At 40.5% G+C, this 20559-nt stretch overlaps 2 protein-coding genes across 2 annotated transcripts in view; one reads left to right on the top strand and one right to left on the bottom strand.

Moving 5' to 3' along the window:
* Positions 1-18795, bottom strand: part of aclya (ATP citrate lyase a) — a 29229-nt gene extending 10434 nt beyond the window's left edge. Inside the window, exons 1-11 of the mRNA XM_074656193.1 lie at positions 18658-18795; positions 14264-14435; positions 11284-11406; positions 9125-9187; positions 8810-9000; positions 6442-6521; positions 5776-5906; positions 1224-1342; positions 402-538; positions 246-307; positions 50-167 (exon numbers count right to left, since the gene is read on the bottom strand). Of these exons, the coding sequence (XP_074512294.1) occupies positions 50-167; positions 246-307; positions 402-538; positions 1224-1342; positions 5776-5906; positions 6442-6521; positions 8810-9000; positions 9125-9187; positions 11284-11406; positions 14264-14422 (1183 nt within the window). The 5' untranslated portion in view covers positions 14423-14435; positions 18658-18795. The remainder of the gene's footprint in view (positions 1-49; positions 168-245; positions 308-401; positions 539-1223; positions 1343-5775; positions 5907-6441; positions 6522-8809; positions 9001-9124; positions 9188-11283; positions 11407-14263; positions 14436-18657) is intronic.
* Positions 2017-3917, top strand: LOC141780802 (tripartite motif-containing protein 16-like). The gene has a single exon (XM_074656194.1). It carries the CDS (start codon positions 2148-2150, stop codon positions 3798-3800), a length of 1653 nt encoding a protein of 550 aa, XP_074512295.1. The 5' UTR covers positions 2017-2147; the 3' UTR covers positions 3801-3917.
* Positions 18796-20559: the final 1764 nt, after the last annotated feature.

The following is a 20559-nucleotide window of genomic DNA, read 5'->3' as shown; positions in this document are numbered from 1 at the left end:
AATAAAAAATGCACTCAAGTATAAATTAAAGTAAGAAAGTACAACATACCAACTTCTCCCATCACTCTGAGACCTTCCTGGTAGTTGGGGCCTCCGCGGCGGACAAAAATGGTGACCTCATGCTCCTTCAGTGGCACCTGATAGTCTCTCATGGCTCGGACAATCCCCTAGCAAAGACATGGATATGCTCAGTGAATAAAATGATCTTGAGAAAGTACATAATTAAAAAGTATGTGATGCTGTACCTTAAATGTTGCTGCAACATTTGTGAAGTTTGCAATGCTTCCCCCGATTATCAAAACCTTTCCTGGAAAAAAATATTATAGAAACATAATTTTAGAAAGGAAAAAAAAGACCACTTTGTGTACATGCAGAAAGTTTCAGCAGAGCAGTTTCCCTACCGTCAGGGTGCTTCTCTCTGGTCATCAGAGACAGGATAGTCTTGGCGTAGTCATAGGTCTGCTGTTCGCTTGGCGCTCCCGAGTACTCCCCATAATTGGCCAGCTCGTTGACGCCACCCAGGTCACAGATTGTGTCACTAGGAGAGTTTCATATTAGTCACACAGAGGAAAAAGCAACTGTGCGTCTGGTCTGATCATGAGATGATCAGCAAATTAAAAAGGGATAGTTTGGGTGTTTTGAAGTGGGGTTGTATGAGGTACTTATCCATAGTCAGTGTATTACCTACAGTAGATGACAGTCCTACTATGGATAAGTACCTCATACAACCCCACTTCAAAACACCCAAACTATCCCTTTTAATTTGAGCATTAAACTTCAGGATGCACTTAAACACAAACAAATACACTTTTTTTCCCCATCTGTTTTGAATTAATACTGAACTGTAAACAGACACAACTTAACTGTGCACAGAGGGAATAATTAGTCATGGCTGGTGTGTCTGCATGTCACGCTTTACACCTGCCACAGACGGGAGTTAGGGAGACGCCGCTCATTCCTCCAGACGCTCACTAAATGTCTAAGAATCCAATTTAGCTGAACGGGCCGAGTCTGAGCTGCTGCACCATCAGTCTCACTGCTGCGTCACTGGCATACACTCCTAATGTTAAACTCAATTATGCGTAGTGTAATCAATGTAATGAGGATGAAGTTAGGGGACAATTTAAGCAGCCAGAAGAAAACATCCAATTGGATTACTTCCGATGCATGGCTACTGGCGTCTTTGTTTTATGTAGTCCTGCTCTGGCACTGTGACTGGGTACCTGTACACCACTGAAGCGCCTCCTCCTGCCACCATGGTCCAGATCCTGCCTCGGGGGTTGAGTAGGGTCAGTTTGAGGCTGGCACCACTCTTGGCATCAAGGTCGGCAATGTAGGCCTCCTGCAAAAGTTAAAGAAAACGAAGAGGTGAGAGACAGGTTACATAAATGCTAGAGAAGAGGGGTGGTGTGTGTGTGTGAGAGATTGCAGCCTTAATCAGAGCAGAACTTGCACAAGCGCCTCTCCATTTTGGCCACAATTCATTTCCTGTGCTTGCATTGATTTTAAAGAGCTATTAATATGACATATTGTAGAAATATGAAGAGTGCGAGTGGATGTGATGTGCATCAGTGGTTGTTTGTGACAGTCAGGGCCACAGCTGGTGGCTGAGAGTAAAAAAGCTCCCAATCAAAAAGGCACCCGCTGTCCCTCATCTCCACCCTAGACTCACAGCAGCCCAATTAGACCGGCCCGTCTGGTGCACAGACAGACAGTCTGTCGCAAACGAGCTCCTCCATGCATCAGCCAAACATCGAAATAAGTCCTGTATACATGTTATTGAGCTCTGTCATGTAGGTGATTTAGATTAAATTGTTCAGGTAAACACAGGGTTTAAAAAAAAAATTCTGTGAAAATGTAGCCAACCCAAGCCAAGCCTACCCTAAAAAAACAAAAAAACACACACATGGATGATGGCGCAAGCTGAACGGAGAGGGGGGCGGAGGTTTGGGCTCTCCAAATGCCATCCCAGTTTCCTTGTTCTCTCCCCTTCAGATCTAAATTTTGAAGATGGGTGTAACCAACATGGTGGTGCAGTGAGAGCTGACCAGGCCCCATCCACTGCACATGTTGTTTAGATCAGAGCTCAAACTAGTTTCACTTCTCAGGAAGAGAGACTCAGACGGGCGTCGTCTCTGAGAGGTGGAATGGCGGAGAAAGGAGTTCAGCTGGACCGGGAAGCAATCTCTTGTTCCATCTGTCTGGATATACTGAAGGATCCGGTGACTACTCCCTGTGGACACAGCTACTGCATGAACTGTATTAAAGCCCACTGGGATGGAGAGAATCAGAGGCAAATGCACAGTTGCCCTCAGTGTAGGCAGACCTTCACACCGAGGCCTGTCCTGATGAAAAACACCATGTTGGCAGATTTAGTGGAGGAACTGAAGAAGACTGGACTCCAAGCTGCTCTTGCTGATCACTGCTATGCTGGACCTGAGGATGTGGCCTGTGATTTCTGCACTGGGAGGAAACTGAAAGCCTTCAAGTCCTGTCTGGTATGTCTGGCCTCTTACTGTGAGAAACACCTCCAGCCTCATAATGATGTGGCTCCATTAAAGAAACACAAGCTGGTGGAGCCCTGCAAGAATCTCGAGGAGAACATCTGCTCTCGTCACCACGAGGTGATGAAGATGTTCTGTCGTACTGATCAGCAGTGTATCTGTCATGTCTGCTCTGTGGATGAACATAAAGGCCACGACGCCGTCTCAGCTGCAGCAGAAAGGACTGAGAGGCAGAGAGAGCTGGAGGTGAGTCGTCTCTACATCCAGAATAGGATCAAGGACGGAGAGAAAGATGTGAAGCTGCTCCAAGAGGAGGTGGAGGCTGTCAATCACTCTGCTGATAAAGCAGTGGAGGACAGTGAGAAGATCTTCACCGAGCTGATCCGTCTGGTGGAGGAAAGAAGCTGTGATGTGAAGCAGCAGGTCAGATCCAAGCAGGAAACCGAAGTGAGACGATTCAAAGAGCTTCAGGAGAAGCTGGGGCAGGAGATCACTGAGCTGAAGAGGAGAGACGCTGAGCTGAAGCTGCTGTCACATACAGAGGATCACAACCAGTTTCTACACAGCTACCCCTCACTGTCAACGCTCAGCGAGTTTCGATCCAGCATCAATATCCGTCCTCGGCGCTGCTTTGAGAAGGTGACGGCGGCTGTGTCAGACGTCAGAGATAAATTACAGGACATTCTGAGAGAGAAATTGACAAACGTCTCTCTGACAGGGACTGAAGTGTATGTTTCACTGTCACAACCAGAGCCCAAGACCAAAGCTGGATTCTTACGGTATTCACAATATATCACACTGGATCCAAACACAGCAAACACACATCTGTTATTATCTGAGGGGAACAGAAAAGCAACAATGACAAAATGTGGGTCTTATTCTAGTCACCCAGACAGATTCACTTATTGGGAACAGGTCCTGAGTAGAGAGAGTCTGACTGGACGTTGTTACTGGGAGGTGGAGTGGAGGGATGGAGTTAGTGTAGCAGTCGCATACAAGAATATCAGCAGAGAAGGGGGGTCGTATGAATGTAGATTTGGATTCAATGACAAATCTTGGGCGTTATATTGTGACGATAATAGTTATATTTTTCGGTACAACAATGTTAGAACTCCCTTCTCAGGTCCTCAGTCCTCCAGAGTAGGAGTGTACCTGGATCACAGTGCAGGTATTCTGTCCTTCTACAGCATCTCTGAAACCATGACTCTCCTCCACCGAGTCCAGACCACATTCACTCAGCCTCTCTATGCTGGATTTCGGCTTTATTGTGATGGAGGCACTGCTGAGTTGTGTTAACTCAAATAGACAGAAGTCATTTAAAGGGACTGTATGTAAGTTTTTACAAATATAAACGCTTTTTTAATAGTTTTTTTTTTAGCCAATGTGTGAACAGGTTGTAACCTAAAAAACGAGACGTTCCGTGACTTTCTGGGTTTACTGTCTTCAGCTCCGCTTACAGGACTAATAGTGTGCAACGCAGAGAAAATCATGCATAAATACATAAATATATAAATACATTTAAAAATAAATTAAAAATAAGTTCAAAAATAAATTAATAAATAACTTTGATAAATAAAAAAAAAATAAGAATTATAACATAAGATACAGATGTTTTGGGTCAGTGTGATTCTGCAGCTTTAAATAGTTAACTGAGATGTAAAATAATCTGTGTTTTTCATCACCTGATTTGTTCTTTGTTACTTGTGTTACATGTTACATATTCGTGTGCTGTTTTTATTTTGTGATATAAAGTTAATTTCCCACTCTGGAAGATAATGAAGTCGTATTTTTTTATTACCTCCGCCAAGGCCAGAGGCCTAGGAAGGAGGTTATGTTTTCATTGCCGTTGGTATGTTTGTTTGTCCGTTACCAGGATTACTCCAAAAGTCTGCGATGGATTTGAATGAAATGTTTTGGAGGGGTGGGGTGTGGCACAATGAGCAATCCATTCGATTTTGGTGGGGATCGGGATAATGATCCGGACTCAGGAATATTTTTAAGAATTCCAATCAGCCTGAGCATTAAAACCACAGGGTATAACACATGTGCAGTGTAGCTGATGACGCGTTGATGACGCATGACCCCGGGGGAGGGGGGCTAACGACGACGGTTTAGGTGAGTTTTATTTTGTTTCTGTCCATTTTGAATGCAGTGTTTTACGATGCTCCTCTAATTACAGCTGATCTCAACATAAACAAATAAAAATAACACAAATTCTTGAGTTATGGCCAAAAACATGGTTTGTGAGGTCACTGTGACCTTTGACCATCAAAATATAATCAGTTCATCGTTTAGTCCAAGTGGACGTTTGTGCCAAATTTGAAGAAATTCCCTCAAGAATGGTACAAACGGACGAATGGACTGACAGACAACTTGAAAACATAACAATAATCACCCCAAACTCAGATCTTTTCTAACAAAGCATCTCATACATCTCATTAGACAAGTCATAAGACATGACGTCAACATATTGAGTCTTGTACAGGTTTCTGCCCAGATGACCTTTACACAAGGATCTCTCTCCGTCTCCAGACCTGAGTCATAAAGGGCCAGAGCCATAAAGGCTGATTAACTGCTGTGTGTTGATACTGGGGACGGGGGCTGCTAAGAGCAGAAGTGGTGAGTTACCCTGCCTTTCGTCAGGCTGACAAATTTAAAATTAAACAATTTACGTCTTATTGAGGGGCATTATGTGATGTCTAGGTTTTAGTTTAGCTCATTCATTTATTGTAAACAATCAAAAATAAAATGTTCTACCCTACATATAAGCCCCATTTCGACCGCAGGGACCAGAGAGTAAATTAAGTTCCGGGGACATTTTCCGGGCCTATTTACCCCCCAAAAAGGCCATGGTCAAGCGTAGTACTCTCAGAAAGTACAGGAACTTTCAGGATGGAGTTTGCAGGGATGACCGTCGCTGATTTGTCACAAACACACAAACAGCGCCGCTGCTTCAACTTTACTGCTAGAGTACTCTAGTATCGATTTGGGACCGTTTTAGGATGAGGGGAGAGCATTTCTCTTTGTTTGATAACATTGAAGGTAAAGTTAGGCTTTGCTGTCAGCTTCCCGACTCATTTAAAAAAAGGCAGAGAGAAAGTGATGAGATTGAAAAGATGGGAAACATTCCCGAGTTACCTCTAAGATTGTCAATTTGCTCAATTTACATCCTTCTCAACACCCCCAGTAAGCTTTTTTTCCACCAGATATTTGATGCTGACAGATTGAAATCTGATGCATTGCCAGCTCCGTCTCCTCAGTGCTCCCTCACCTCAGGATAAGCCTCCCTGCCGAAGGGTGGAGGGAACTCCACGTCGCCCCACTTGGCCTTACAGATATAGTCAGCTGTGGCATCGATCTTGGCCGCCATGTCCAGCACGTAAACTCCATCTTTTGTGACCACTGAGAGAAGAAGGGGATAAAAATAGTGTTGAGATCTATACACCCACCCGCTGAGTTTCATTATGTAAGCCTGGTGGGAACATGCTCGGGTACAGGTGACCACAACCTTCCTGCTGTCCCTGCAGGAGGTGGGGGGGAAGTGAAGATGAGGAGGTGGAGGAGGTATGAAATCAAAGCAGGGAGAGCCGGTCTCAGCAGCCCTGCTTCATCCACAGGAACAGCTGCCAGAGGGCATGTACTGGTACCCAATTACTCCATTATGAATACACGCTGCCTTCATCAAACAGGAAGTGCATGAATTATTTAATGGTTTCCTCCCTCAGTGTTAAAAATGTGGCAGAATAGACTTCAGCCTCTTGGCTTTAATATGATGTTTTATTATGCATTGATGTTTTCCGTTTGATGTTCCCCTTCCAATTTCATAATCTGATAATATATTTATGAATCTGCTTGGAATAAAATGTATATGCCATCATGATTGCTTGTTCAGACACAGCACATCATTGTATTTGGGAAAAACAAACAAACAACGTACCCAGTGGATTGATCTCCAGGTATGTGAAGAACAGGTCCTCGTACAGGTTGAAGAGCCCGACAATGAAGCTGGCCAGGACGCTGCAGAGAGACGACAGTCAACACATGAAACTCTCATCTTTGGGTCTGTTGCTGCAGCACCAGCAATGATTGTGGATGTCCGGTTCATCATGTTACAATATAAAAGGAGTTACGTTACAGCTGACATAATTAGTTCATTAATCGATCGACAGAAAATGAAATCTGCAACTATTTTCAAGCAAACGTGCCAAATATTTGCTGTTACCAGCTTCTGAAATGTGAGTAATTCTGTTTTTCTCTGTTTTATATTATTGTAAATTGAATATTTGGGGGTTTTGGGCTGTTCAAACAAAACAAGCAATTTTTAGACATCATCTTTGTCTCTGGAAAATTGACCTAATTGGCGTTTTTCACTATTTTCTGACATTTTGAGGGCAAAACAATTGATTAATCGAGAAAATAACTGGTAGATTAATTTACAATGAAAATAATCATAAGTTGCAGCCCTAGAGGTGCTGGATCACTTTAACGTTAAGAAGAAAAAGAAAACATTAAATCGTTAACTGAACACACAAATGGCCATTTAATCATCTTCTAACTTGCTAAACATTCCCAACACTGCAACGCAAAACTCTTGAAACACATTCACTGTTTTTACAGTTTGCCTTGGGATTAAACCAAATTTTTTATATTTTTAGTATAAAGAATATAAAAAAGTATGAATTCCAAGGCAAACTGTAAAAACAGTATATAATATATAATTCTTAAATGTTTATTTTTTTGTATTGCTTATATGTTTTTGAATATCAGTGATGTGCAAACCAGATTTCTCTTAGAACAACAACAGAGTAAAGTTTAGGCTGCAACTAACGATTATTTTCATTGTCGATTAATCTGTCGATTATTTTCTCGATTAAATAATTAGTTGTTTGGTCTATGAAATGTCAGAAAATGGTGAAAAATGTCCAACAGTGTTTCCCAAAGCCCAAGATGACATCCTCAAATATCAGAAAATATTCACATTTAAGAAGCTGGAATCAGAGAATTTTGACCTTTTTTTCTTTAAAAAATTACTCAAACCAATTAATCAATTATCAAAATTGTTGACGATTAATTTAATAGTTGACAACTAATCGATTAATCGTTGCAACTCTAAAGGTGTTTCATTATTAATTCTTTAATACCGGGCTATGCAATAAAATATCCCTGTACAACATATGCCTGGTGATTAAAAAAAAAAAAACGGCATGTCATTATACATCATAATATAATTATATTATATTTATATCGTATGATTTCCACATAATTCAAACCATGACAAACTACAAGCGATATCATTGACAGATTGTTATGGCTGAGCTGGACGGGAAACAGTCCACCTGCAAATTAGCTGCTGTAGAGAAGGAAAAATCTAATTTACTTCCTCCTTCACATGTCAAAACAGAGCAGAGAGGAGTGGGGGGTTGCTGGAGGAGGAGGAGGAGGAAGAGGAGGAGGTGGGGGGGGCAGTGTTTTGCTCTCATGCCTGTCAGTTATGCAGGCAGCTCCTCAGAGCCTTTGTAACCACGTCGGCCTGTCGTCAGGACTCCGACTGGCCTGTGGGGAGAAACTGTGACCGAAACCCTGAGTGACTCAGCTTCGCATGTCTTGTTCTGATTTCAGGGCAGGAAAACTGGCCCAGTGTCGCTTTTGTTTTCAATCCAGAGTGTGAAGAGGGGAGTGCACGGGGTTAGGAGGTGAGCCGAGGTTGGCAGAGAGATATCTGGGGCAGCTTCTTCAATGTCAACCCAGACAGTGAGTCTGGCGTCACGGCTGGAGAGATGGATGGGAGAGGTTGGAGGAGGGTGAGCCACTGTATCGCACCCATCAAAATAAACGTACGTGCTCTGAATGTGGCTGTAGTGTAAAAAGAGAAGGGGGTGGAGGCTGATCGAAGAAAGGCGAAGCAGAGGAGAGTTTGTCATTTGTCTAATGGAAACCCTCCATCCATCTCCTCCTCCTCCCACATTTACTGCCAATATCAAAGTGCTTTCTCTCGCTTCATTTGTGTGATGCTTTTGTTTTCCTCTGTTGGTCAGAAATTTAATTATAGAATAGAACATTTTGTGTAGTTTGGTGTTTTTGTTTTTAGAGCAGTCACTGCTTCAAAATAAAAAAAACTGCTAGCGTTGAATAAATACATCTTTGACACTGTTCTTGCAAAGAGTGAAGTTTCAAGCTATTGTATTGCATTAGATTCTACATGTATTATATAACTACTGGGAGTGTGTCCACTCCCAGTAATCGTTTACTCTCCATCATTGACAAAAAGCTGAAGTTTTGCACTACAAACACTTTTTCCAACTCACGCTTTCTTATCGTTGGGGACGTGAGTCAGCAGCCCTTTCTTCACTGAGTCTTCGCTGATCTTTTCATCCACTCCAATTAGCAGCTTCTTGGCCTTGGAATCCACATCTCCCACATCCACCCCTCCCTCGTGGTGAAACAGCACGTAGTCGCCCTCCCGGGTGGCGTAGATGCAGACGTAGAACTCCTCCTCCTGAACAACGGGCCGTTAAAATGACAAAGACAGTTAATAAATGTTTCTTTACCACACATTTTGTATTAGTCTCGTGGAAGTAGAGATAAAAACTGTGATGGTAGATGTGTAATGAGTGTTTTACCTGCTTATGAGGGACAAATGGCTCGATGAGGAAGTTCTTGAGAACGCCTTTAGCTTTTCCCACCTGAGGATCAAAATAAGAAGAGGAAAAGCTTAGTAGATAAAGAAACAGTGAGGAGCAAAAAAAATGTAGCATGAGTGCCCACACTTATTTTTTTAGATCTGCTCCCTGGACTGGTGGGAGGATGGGACAAAAGGTATATTAAATTAAAATGATAAAATACGTAAGTCAACTGACGTTTCAAATGAAGAAAGGAGACAGGTTGAGAAGAAGGAGAAAGAAAATGTCACATATTACTGTAGGCAAAGCCCCGCTAACACAGCCACAGTTCATCTAGTGGGGCTGTCATCGCTCCTCTGTTAAAGGCCAACAGGCATGAAGTAACCAGGGAGCGGCTGAGAGCAGCCAGCCGGAGAGAACAGAACAAAATAATAAAAAAGGGCGGAGAGGGAGTTGCCATTTTGAAGCGTTGCAAATAGAAAGGATGTTGATGATGAGTGGAGAGAAAATAAAAAGAGAAGCCTATCTGATTGAAAAACCCACAAGGGGCTCAGACCAATTCAGATAAATGAACCTCCATTACCGCCTCACAGAGAGAGAAAAAGAAAAGCCATTCATGTTGTGAATGCAATTTATATGTGAATGAATCATTTTAACCACTTGTGGTAACATGATTACACATAATATGGAACACTCATTTAATAAAGTGAAGCATTGTGGGTAATAGCAGTGAGCAGCTTGTGAATAACACATGAAAAGAAAGGAAGTGAAAAGGATATGTAAAGTGTAAAAGTGGCTCTACTAAATGCAGTTATTCACAGCTACTGGCATCTAATCTGACTTGTTCCTCTAAACAAAACTACCCTGATGATTTCTCTAAGATAAGATCACAGGCCACTAACAAAACAAGTAGTAGACGGTAAATAGCAACCAGACAAGACGTGGTTACATGCTAGAACACAACTTTCTTATCTATTATAAGACCTACATGGATGCATTAAGTTACTGATTTCTACTTTAATGTACATAACTTATTTTAAAAAGGCACCAGAGTTAAAACATTTGCTTTCTTTTCCGTTTTTCTCAAATTGAAAGCCATCAGCAGTGATGTAGATTACCAAAGCAAGCTAATCATGAAGCTAATCAATAAGGTTATGAATAATGTGAACGCTAGCATGATCTGAGTCAAGCTATGCTAAGTTTGGAAATAACTGAAAGGGTTAGTTCAGATTTTTTGAAGTGGAGTTGTATGTATACTTGATGTTCTGTGAGGTAAAATGACTGTTTTTGTGAATGTAGTCTGGCGGCTTTGAAGAGAGCAATATGATGGAAAGGGCTGTCTGACGGTCAGGTAAAGCAGCTGTTGACAGGAACAGCAGAAAAACATATTTTAGCCACCTAAAAAAAATACATACTTTGACCAAAAGTAGAATTTTTGGATTTGAACACATAAGGAACACCACTGGGAAGCTACAGTACAATATAAAAACCTAAAAAAAAAAATAATGGACCTGCCCTTTAATGCTAATTAACTTCTACTCTTTAGAGGAAAAAACAAATAACATACAAGCTGAAACATTGTCCACGATACAGCTGTGGCTTCATTTATTCTTATTTACAGCCACCAGCAGCAGCTGACAGCTTCATCTCATCTGTGAAGAGACACATCCACACAATCTCAGTGCTGCAACACTCACGCTGACACTCAATGCTTTATGAGCCATCCCAGTCTCTCCATAACTTGCTTCTTGGTTTATGGGGCAAAGCGGCGTCTCCGTGGCACGGTGATGGATCTTTTGTGCTGTGGTTATGCTGACTGGATAGATGGACTGACTGTTTATTCACTCGTGCTTCAGCTGACTGGACTGATTTACTACCAGTGGACTTATACTGAGCCCCCTCAGCAATCTGAGCAGCTGTTTAGGCAAACATGCATAAGGCAAACATGCATAAGGCAAAAAAACACAAAAACCAAATGCATCAGTGCAAAACAGGGAAAAGGGGTGAAGGAAAGGGCAACAGGAGGAGTGTCTAAATTAAGCTCTGGGATAATATTGATTGAAGGAGTGGTCAACAAAGTGCACGCTCTCAAACAGAGCGGTGGGTGAAGGCAATCAGCTGAGAAACAGCAGAGATGGAGAGGGTGGACGATGACGTACCGTCGCTTCTCTCATGAGGCGAGTCTTCAGCCACTCTCTGACGCCGTTCAGGTCCAGGTTGACACCGACCAGTCCCAGCTTCCCTCGCCTCTTGATCAGCTGGTCCGGCTTCACCACGAGCCTCTGCAGGAGGAAGATAAATAATAGTCGTTTTTTAGCAGCACCAACAGGCTCCTACATTTAACCCCAAAAAGAAAAGCTTCAAACTGATATTTTAAGTCCACACTGACACACTGATCTGTGCTCTGAATAAAACATATTTCGAGGGAGTAAATCTGGAAAAAATAAAGCAGGACATGTGTTTAGATAAGATTTCTAAAGCTGCTCTGCTGCATTCACATCATGAGAGAATATCATTTATCTGTTGAAAGCAACAAGCTGGACATGGTAATTAATCCAAACTGCTATTAAAATGTCAAATTCTGTTAATGACATTTCACATAGACCGTTCGCTACTATTTGATTAGTTGTTTGGTTTATAAAATGTCAGGAAATGGTGAAAAATGTCGATCAGTGTTTCCCAAAGCCCAACAAGACGTCCTCAAATGTCTTGTTTTGTCCACAACTCAAAGATATTCAGTTTACTGTTATAGAGGAGTAAAGAAACCAGAAAATATTCACATTTAAGAAGCTTAAATTAATTAATCATTTAAGTCCTTCTTTAAGAAAAAATGCCAAAAATGCATCAGGTTCAACTTCTCAAGTGTGAATGTTTGGTAGTTTTCTGTTATAGTAAACTGAGTATTTGTTTTTTTTTGGAGTATTGTGCCGAAAAAGCAAGCTATCTGAAGTTGTCAACTTTGGCTTTAGGAAAATAGTGTTGGGCATTTTTTACTGTTTTATTTTTATTGAGCAATTGATTCAGCAATTAATCATGATAATAATAGGGCTGTCCTCGACTAATTGATTAGTTGATTTAATCGACAGATCTGTAAAACAGTTTCTCCACAAAGAATCCCACAAAAGCACCACTTTAAATCTTGATTTTACCAGAGATGTGCTCATACGTTTCTGGGAAATAAGTCATTTAGCATGAAAAAGCGAAAAAAACAACTAATCGACTAAAGAAATCTTAGTCGACTAAGACCAAAACAACCTTTTAGTCAACTATTCGACTAAGTGGGGGCAGCCCTAGATAATAACTGGCCCATTTAAAAAGGAAAAGGATCATTAGTTGCAGCTCTAGATCCAACAGACATGAATTATGTTACAAACGTCACAAAACAGGAATCCAGCACAGAATTATGTGTCCCATAATTACATTTGAAAAAATGCGATGACGTGTAAAACTTAATTATGTTCATCTTAACTTACACAGAAGATATTTATTATTTAGTGAGGTTATCTTTCAGGGATATCTGGGATCGTCAGCAAATCCCAGACAATATTTATCACCTGAAAGTTGAGGTGAACATTATTTAAGTAGGAATCTCTCCCTTCTGACGTAAATGCAAAATAACATCCCACCCCCACCGACTGAGCCAGATAAAGAGAATGACTTATGACAGTGGACCCATTAGTATCTGGGTGCTTGCCAGTGAGCGCAGATAGAAAGAGAGGGCAGAGGGTGAAAGTTAATGCAATTTCCTAATCAATTCTACCGCAGCACATATCTCCATGTATCTGCCCTCCACATCCTCCTCGTACCTTCCAGATAAAAACCGTCAGCTGTTTGGCAGAATGTCATCTTATCCTGCAAGATGAGTCACGGCGTAATTCAATTAACTTCTATTACAGTCCGTCTATCTGCTAGTGCTTCGCTATGAAGAGCAGTGATCTGAGAGCAGGGCGATGCAACTGTCCTATACTTGGACAACAGTTTGTGCAAGAAATCATTTCCTAGCTGAAGCCTGACCTTCCTGTTAACAGAGCGAGAATTTCTGTTTACCAATTAAAGAGGGCCTATTATGCATTTGTGCTCCATTTCCTTTCATTTGTTATATATTTTTTGACTATGTAAAAGGTCTGCAAAGTTACAGAGTCCAAAGTCCACACCAAAGTCACTTACTCTCCCTCACAAAAACACTGCTTCTTAACTGCCTGAAACGCATTGCTTGAAGTCCTGCCTTTTCTTTCGTAACATGGTGATGTCACCAAGTAACACATTTGCATAATACCTGCCTAGCAGTTGGTTTGGTACACCCTCAAACAAAGCTAGTTAGAGCAGAGCTGGAGCAGAGTCCGAAGAGTTTGGTTCGGTTGACCAATCACAACAGAACGTTTCAGACAGAAGGTAAAAAGAGGTGCTGCGGCACAGCCGGTTAGAGAAAAATAAAGTGTTTTTTGAACATTAAAGCATGAAAACTAAGGTTGTCAAAGTTAACGCGTTAACGCAAATTCGTTCGTTAACGCCACTAATTTTTTTATCGCAATCAATCTTTCAGAAATTAGAGCGCGCTCAGTTTTATATATATATATATATATATATATATATATATATTACCATTTCATACTAGCTTGCCTACTTCTATGTTGATAAGAGTATTAAATACTTGACAAATCTCCCTTTAAGGTACATTTTGAACAGAGAAAAAATACGTCATTCATTTTTCAATTAATCATGGACAATCATGTAATTTAATCACAATTAAATATTTTAATCAATTGACAGCCCTAATGTAAACATATTCTAGTAGAAAACCAAAATACAAGTATGCACCTGAAAATAAGCATATATGTCCTCTTTAAGAGTGGAAGAGAAAAGAGCATTCTCTTCTGCTTCATTTCCATTAAGAGTGTAACAGAGCTGCTGGATCGCTCTGCTGTCTGAGACGTCAGCTAACAAGCACCAGGAGAGCACTTTGCTGCCAGCCTAAGTAATTGTCTCCATAAAGAGGAGATCATTTTCCACCACCTTAAGGAGGGCTGTGCTTTAGGCATTTATGGGCTATAAATGTGTGATAAAACAAACTGACTGTTCCCTCAGCTTAAGAAAATCTTACGTCATCATCCACGTTGGATTTTGTCACAACTGCCTCACCTCTTTGAGCAGCCACGGGTGCTCTTGCGCCAGTCGGTCAAAGTCGGTCTCGGCCGTCACGTTGGCATAGCGGAATCTGTTCTGGACGGCTGCCGATGTGCAGATGTGCTTGTAGAGGAAGTCCTTTCCCGTCTGTTCGGAGATGGCTTTGGCCGACATGACTGCTTAAACTAGACGGACAGAGAGAGATGGATTAGGAGATATACAGATGAGCAGTGATATGGATGAACACAGAGCAGATATAGAGACGTGGGGAGATGGATGGACTAGAGCTGCAACGATTAGTCAACTAATCGATCGACAGAAAGATAATCACCAACTATTTTGATAATCGACATGCAAAAATACAATGTTTTCAGCCTCTCAAATATTGAGATCATCTGCTTTTCTCTGTTTTATATCATATTAAAGTGAACATCTCTGGGTTTTGGACTGACAAAATAAGACATTTAAAGACATCCCCTTGGACTTTGAGAAACTGGGATGGACATTTTTTATATTTTTGGACAGATTAATCTATGATGAAAATAAACATTAGTTGCAGCCCTAAAGCAGATGAACACGATAGACAGATACATGGAATGAGCACAAGATCGTTTTTACTGCTTTCTGAATTTATGCACGATCTCCATTATGAATGAGAAAACACCATGCTTGACATCCTCCGCTGTCAGAACAGTCAAGAAACAGTCTGGTAACCAGATGAAAGACAGTATTGTAATTTGTATTTTCCATGAACTGCTTGACATAATGCAGTTTAACAGCACAGAATTAAGAGAGACTGCTAGAAAATCACATTAACTGCAGATTCAGGCCTTTTGTCCTTGTGCACAGTCAGATTATTCAGTTTGCTGAACCCAGCAAGACACAGACAGTGAAGCCAGTGAAGCTAAATCCAACATGATCAGCTTCAGTTTGTTTGACCTGCACACTAATGAGGTAATGGGCACTAATTGCCACTCAAACAGCAGAGAGAGTGCAGAGCTAGTAACTGGACTGCAGCCACCAGACTACAACTGCAGGGGAAATAATCGACATAATTGACAGGCTGACCTGATGGAAACGACAAGATATTGATTTCTTTGTTGCATGTGCCGGAAGTGAAGTAAGAAATTCATGATAGTACCATAAATTTTATGACAAAAGGGAGGAGTTGTGACCTTTACACTGTGAGCTTCACTCAATGACGTCACCTCCAGCAAGACCAACAGCTCACAACAGGACGTCATTTTAAAAAACGTCAATCATTTCTCCCTACGAGGATGCACCAATACAGCAAATATTAATCTCAGACCAAAGCCATGTAAATGGTGAATCAAACCAACAAGACGCATACTCTCATATAAACTAAAACATCTTCTACTGCTGGGTTTTTAAATAATACACACAATTATATGTACAATAAAATAGACAGCACAGCTCCAAAATGATGGAATACCCAAAAGGTAAAAGAGATGTGCAACAGCTGAAAACCTATTCATTTAATTTAGCTTATAATTAATGTCATATAATATAATCCCATAACATTATTCATATTCAACATTAAATATTATTAGTTATTCTCAGACGGATATCGCTGTTTCTTGTGTGTACAGTAGTGCGGCAGCGGCACTGTCCCAGGCACTGAAACGCCATGAAGCTTCCAAGCCCAAAAAAAGGTTTTCTTATTTTTCTTTTCTTTTGTAAAGCACTTTAAGCTCCATCACTTGTATGAAAAGTGCTCTCTAAATAAAGATATGATTATAAATATTATTATTATAGCGTGATTAAAAAATCTTAACATCTATTTTCCATCTTTCTACTGTACATGTTGCGTCCTTAAGACGCAACATGGAATCATTTTTCTTCAATGACTGGACCAAGATCAGGACAAACAGGAAAACCAATTATGTTGTAATTACATTACTTGTAAAAACGACGGTGTGGCCAGTAGGACTGTAACTTCACTGAACCCATCCCTGATGTTTGCCGTTCCTTTTTTACATTTTCACATTAAACTCCATCCTGAAATCTAACAGCTTGTTGTTGCCTTATCTGATCAGCAAGAACATACTGTACTTCTTGCAGAAAAAAAAAACAGCTTTTGACCTGACCCAAAGTGTTAAGGTTTGAATACTGGCAGATTCAATTAGCGCTGTCCTCAATCAAAGAAATTCTTAGTGGACTAACACACGATTTTGTCAACTAATCGATTAGTTGATTTAATCGACAGATCTGTAAAACTGAGTTTCTCCGTGAAGAATCACACAATAGCAGCACTTTAAATCTGGTGTTTACCAGAGATGTGCTCATAAGTTTCTCATCATCTAGCATGAAACAGCATAAAAAAAAAGACGAAGAAGAAATCTTTGTTGACCAAGACCAAAACGGCCGATTAGTCAACTAATCGACTAGGAGGGGGCAGCTCTGGATTCAAACATGCTGCTATACCATTATAACATTTATATCTAATCAAACAAATATAAGAGGTCAGAAAAAGTCTGTTTTTTGGCTAATTTAATGCAAAAGTGTCTTGTTGTGATTTTTAATGCAACACCTGCTGTTACACACGAACAGCTGATTCCTCAGAGGCAAATATTATTACAGCTTCAACCTCAAATCAAATGTGCATCAGTGTTGAGAAATGTGGTTGATTAAAGCTTTTACCATCTCTCCTTAATCAGTCACCTTGTATCATGTAACCTTGGTGGGATGCTGTACCTGCTCTGCTTCTTCTTGTGGTTCATTACGCTGAAAGGCTCTAAACTGCAGCCTTGGCAGCCATTTCTTAAATGGATTAATGGGACTGTCGTGTTCCTCTCTCTCTATTGATCATTGTCCCTGTCCTGAGTCACCACAGTGCTGGTTCATCCAGGCTCCATATATCATCCACTTTCTCTTGTGCAACTGACCTGTCAGAGGTATTAATAAATACCACTGCTCCACATTAACCCTCTGAGACCCACAATAGACCTCTTTTTGTCTTTTTTAGGGGGTTACAGGGGGTCTTTAGGGGGAGATAGCAGATCAACAGTAGATGTCACATAGAAGTGGTGTACATCATCTGAAAGCTGGGAACCTGAAGATTAATTTGAGGTGCAGCTCAGCACTGTGTGTTTAGTTGTTCTCGTCATAAATCAGAAATAAACATGAATTAATGTATTATTTAAAATTAATTATAAAAGTGTATAAGGGCTTAAAACATTATGATATAAGTATACGATGTTCATCTCCATGCTCTATTATGTCTCATAAATTGTTGCAGCAATTTTTTGGGTTGATACCATATGTCACACCGATTTGGTGCGAAATTGAAAACATTTTTACCAATCAAGAATTGATAAAAATGATCAATAATCCCTCCAAAATACCACATTAAGACACAAAGACCTTGAGGAACACCATAGAAAAAGGCATGCTTTGATTTGGTTTAAAAAACTTTTGACATTTTGAGATTTCTGCAGGAATTGCATTTTTTGGCAATTGTTCTGGAAACGGCTCAGAAACCCCCTTATTGTCAATCTACCTAGAAAAGCTATCTACCTTCTGAATGCTCTAGGTCTCTAGTTTGTGACTGCAAAGTGTCATGAGGCTGTGGTTATCCTAGAGGTCACCACAGGTCATTTTATACAGTGAGAACAAGTTTCAAAAATTGGTCTCAGAAGCGACAAGCTAGTGTGACGTGGTAATATATATATAATATATAAAACTGAATGTGCTCTAACCTCTGAAAGATTGATTGCGTTAAAAAAAATGGTGGCGTTAACAAACAAATTTGCGTTAACGCGTTATCGCGTTGACAACCCTAGTTTTCATGCTTTAATGTTCAGAAAACGGTTTATTTTTCTCTAACCGGCTGTGCCACAGCTTCTCTTTTCACTTTCTGTCTGAAACGCTCTGTTTGATTGGTCAACTGAACCAAACTCTTCGGACTCTGCTCCAGCTCCGCTCTAACTAGTTATTTAGCCTAATTCCAGATTCGCATGACATGGCTACCAATGGATTATTAGGTTTTCTAGTTTCATATGACACCTGTACTGGGCTCAGAGGGTTAACACTTATTCAGATGACTCACAGCAACATTTAAAAGGGGATGATTGATGGCTGAATGGGGGAGGAGAGGCAATTATCAGGTACAGATCTAAATCAGAACAAGTGCACACTAAAGCAAATCAACAGTGAGGTAAAGAAGATGACAGCTATAGCTTCATGTTACCACTTTTATACCTACTAACTTGTACAACAAAGATTGAGCCTCATTCATTCACAAACCGGTCAGACAGCAATACTCTTTTTGTTGGCAAATATCCAATAAACGTTCATAGATAACTCAGACTTGATAATCATGATGTAACAGGTAGCAGGTGTACTGGTTTAACGACTGTTGACAGAGCAAAACTAGAGTCCTTTACCTTGTTTCTTGCTGTCTCGGTTCTAGCAGTGTGTTGTGGTGGTAAAGTGGTAGTTCTCTCGGTGAAACTGCTTCACTGTGATCGTCTGTCTGTGGTTACCAGAGGAACCGTGGAGCGGAGCGGTGCTTCATGGGAGTTTTGTCTCCGTCGTTCATCTGCCGATAGGCTCTGATGATGCTTCCTGGCTTCTGATTGGTTCATTCCACACCATGCTCTATTGATACTTTCAGGGACACTGGGAAATATCGTAACCACACGAACAGAGGACCAAAATCTAACGAGCAAATAAGCAGTAGTGGAAGAAGTATTCAGATCCTTTTACTTAAAGGTCCCATGTTATGCTCATTTTCAGGTTCATACTTGTATTTTGTGTTTCTACTAGAACATGTTTACATGCTGTAATGTTAAAAAAAAAAAAAAATGTCATCATACTGTCAGCCTTTTTAAAAATATTTTTATGAGAGCTACAAGTTCTTTTAACATGGTCATGGAGCATATATACTGTATATTTGTATTCTGGGGGTATTGTTCCTATGCAGAGGGTAGTTTAGTTTATTTATTGACTACACTGAGGGCGTTTAATATTTTAATAATTTATTTATTTATTGTGTTGAGTTCAATGTGCTACTTTTTTTGTACTGTAATTACCTTGTGCCTTTTCTACCTTTTTTCTTTTCTTAAAGCTGACTCGGTGTAAACTGCTCAGAATTCCAATGTACTTAGGTGCAAATGGCAAATACAACTCTTGAATCTTGAATCTTGAATCTTGAATATGCCTGTATTTACCCTCAGTCTGAAACGCTCGGTTTTAGCGCATTTTGACGGAATTGAAACAGAATTGCGTTTGCCAGGCAACAGCTTGGGTCCAAGTTTACTTCCTGTCAGTTGATGACATCCTCATCCAATGCAACCAGGAATAAACTGGGAGACATTTAGAATGTTTACGTTTAAATCTGTGTCAAGGGTCTAAATATTGTATATTCGTGACATCACAAATGGGCAGAAATCCTGACAGCTTGTTTCAAATGCAGAGTTTCTGAATACGGGCTGGGTGTATTTCCCTGTGAATTGAGTGTTTGGATACTTTCACAGTATTTATATAGGACTTAAACCTGCTTTATAATATAAAAAAATCTCACTTTTTTATAAAATGGGACCTTTAAGTAAAAGTACTACACTGTGGAATACTCCACTTCAAGTAAAATTCCTGCATTAAAAATCTTACTTCAGTAAACGTATGTAAGTAGTATTAGTAAAATGTGTATTAATGAGTAGGGGAGAGTGGGGTAAGATGAGCCAATTTTTACTTATGCTGTCCTCGAGGTTAGGAAAAATGAGACAGAAGTCAAATGAAAACATGAACCTTAAATTCAGGATCTCTCCTATCAAATGAAATGATCAGCATGCATCCATCACAAAGCTGTCTGAAAAAAATGACCTTCCCAAAAAAAGTGCTCCTGTGGCTCAACTTGACCCAGGTAAGGGGTAAGTTGATCCGAGTCAGTGGGTAAGTTGAGCCATCGTGGGGTAAACTGAACATCTGAGTTTTTAAGTTTAAACCTCAGCATAAGTGTGTTAACAAACAGTTTCACAGTTATGAACTTGTGAGAACAAACCACCTGTGAGTTTCAAGACCATTGAACAATCAAAATATCATTCAATATTCGACTATATCCCAGTCGTCAAGGTTGCAGTGAAATATGAACTGTTGCTCCCTCCTTGCAGTTCCTCCAGCCTTTTGAGGTTGAGGTAGCTTCTTCAGCACATCACTCAGCAGAAAAGATGCCTCATCCTTTTCCTTGAATACAAAGGTGGGCTTCTCACGTCAAGTGTTCCCCCGGATTCTTCTGAGAAATCTTGCACTCACTTCGTTGCCCTCCAGGCTCTCAACCAAGCCAATGTAAT

The sequence above is a fragment of the Sebastes fasciatus genome, chromosome 13 (assembly GCF_043250625.1).
Source record: "Sebastes fasciatus isolate fSebFas1 chromosome 13, fSebFas1.pri, whole genome shotgun sequence".
Lineage (NCBI taxonomy): Eukaryota > Metazoa > Chordata > Actinopteri > Perciformes > Sebastidae > Sebastes > Sebastes fasciatus.
This window is presented reverse-complemented; position numbering and strand designations above follow the sequence as displayed.